The sequence below is a fragment of the Trichinella spiralis genome (assembly GCF_000181795.1).
Source record: "Trichinella spiralis strain ISS 195 chromosome Unknown Scfld6529, whole genome shotgun sequence".
Classification (NCBI taxonomy): domain Eukaryota; kingdom Metazoa; phylum Nematoda; class Enoplea; order Trichinellida; family Trichinellidae; genus Trichinella; species Trichinella spiralis.
In genome coordinates this window covers 1-1,405 of record NW_003533468.1, presented here as the reverse complement: position 1 = coordinate 1,405, position 1,405 = coordinate 1, and the positions used below count along the sequence as shown (strand labels likewise).

At 61.4% G+C, this 1,405-nt stretch overlaps 1 protein-coding gene across 1 annotated transcript; it reads right to left on the bottom strand.

The window, feature by feature from the left end:
* Nucleotides 1–359: 359 nt before the first annotated feature.
* On the bottom strand, nucleotides 360–1,361 carry Tsp_13868 (conserved hypothetical protein; the record flags this gene model as incomplete). The annotated part of the gene is made up of 1 exon (XM_003366114.1): nucleotides 360–1,361. A coding segment is annotated over one exon (1,002 nt), but the record flags the coding sequence as incomplete, so codon positions are not given.
* Between the last annotated feature and the right edge of the window lie 44 nt (nucleotides 1,362–1,405).

Here is a 1,405-nt window from a genome sequence, read left to right as displayed (position 1 = left end):
GCGAACCACCAATAGGAACTCGCTCGCGGGCGGGAGTGCTCGCTATCTCCGGCGCCGATCTAAGGTCTGTCAGTCTTCAATTATGTTGTCATGGTTCGGATCTCTTGATCCTGCGCTAATCCCTTAATAGTCACGTCATGATGGCCATTTCCACGCCCTTTGATCTGACTGCCGTCGCCGCTATGGCGCACTCGCCATTGTCTCGCGAACGACGATAGATCGAGGCGCAGCAGGGGGTCTCTCTGACCCCGACTCAGAGCCGCCAGACGCCCAGATAGCGATCTGGCCGGCGATGCGCGGGTATTGTTCTTGGCCTACCCGCGACTTCTGGGCACCAGCCCTTGGCCAGGTCACACCGACTAGGTCGGTGTTGTTCCGTCCGGAACATCCTCCCCCCCGGATGGGAGAGTCACTCTCCCATCACTAACCTCGCCCGGTTTTCCGGGAGGGCATCTGGACATCCCGTCAACTTCCTCGCGAACGGTGGACGGTTCCGCCACTACTCCGGGCTTGCGATGCAAACGCCGACGGTCCTCCTTGTGATCCCACGTCGGAGCGTTCGTCCATGGTCTGCCTTCCTTGTGGCTTCGCTTCCAATGCAGTAGCCGTGTGCCATGGTGATGCTTCGCTCTCCAATGACGCCACCATGTGGCCATCAACCGCTGATGGCAACTCCAATCTCTCTCCTGACGTGGGTGCCTTCGTGTACATAGGCCGGTCGTTGCGTGACGGCAACCCGGCCTTCTGTGCTTCGGCTGCCCGCAGCCTCGATCCTCGCGCCTCATGCGCTCCGTTGGGATCCAACCGCGTTGCTCGATCGCGTTTAACGATCGACGTACCTCTGTGGGCAGCGCTCCCCAGTGCATGGGGCAGATTCGGGTCTCTGTCCACACGTGCCTCCCTGGAGGCCCTGCCGGGTGACCCGTGGACCCCGGCGTGTCCTGATTCTGATCTCTTACCAGCGGTTTCCGAGTTACTTCAGTCCGGTTAGCGTCCTCGTGTTTGCACTTTGCCGACGGGTGCCTGCTGGCGAAGCGCCGACCGTGCACGCTGGTTTGCCACACTCCCGCTGCATTCCCTTTGATCGTTGAATGCCTGGGGTCAGCGGCGTCGTCCGTCGTCGACGCCAATTCTGACTGTCCTGGTGGGCTCTGTCCCACTTGCGACAACCGTGTGGTCCTTCCCGAGCCCTCAAAACTGCGCCGCCGAGCTTGTAGTGGCTCGGCTGGCCATCCGGGTCCCTGCAGCCAGGGTTTCCCGGTTATCCACTTCTTCAAGCCTCGCTCCCCAGCGAGCTGTCGACTGGTCCGTTGGACGACGTTATGGAGGCCTCGTTGCCCTGAGTGTCGCGGGAGACTGACCTGACTCTTCTCTGCGCTAGACGTCGAGGTCTCGTCGCGCTTCT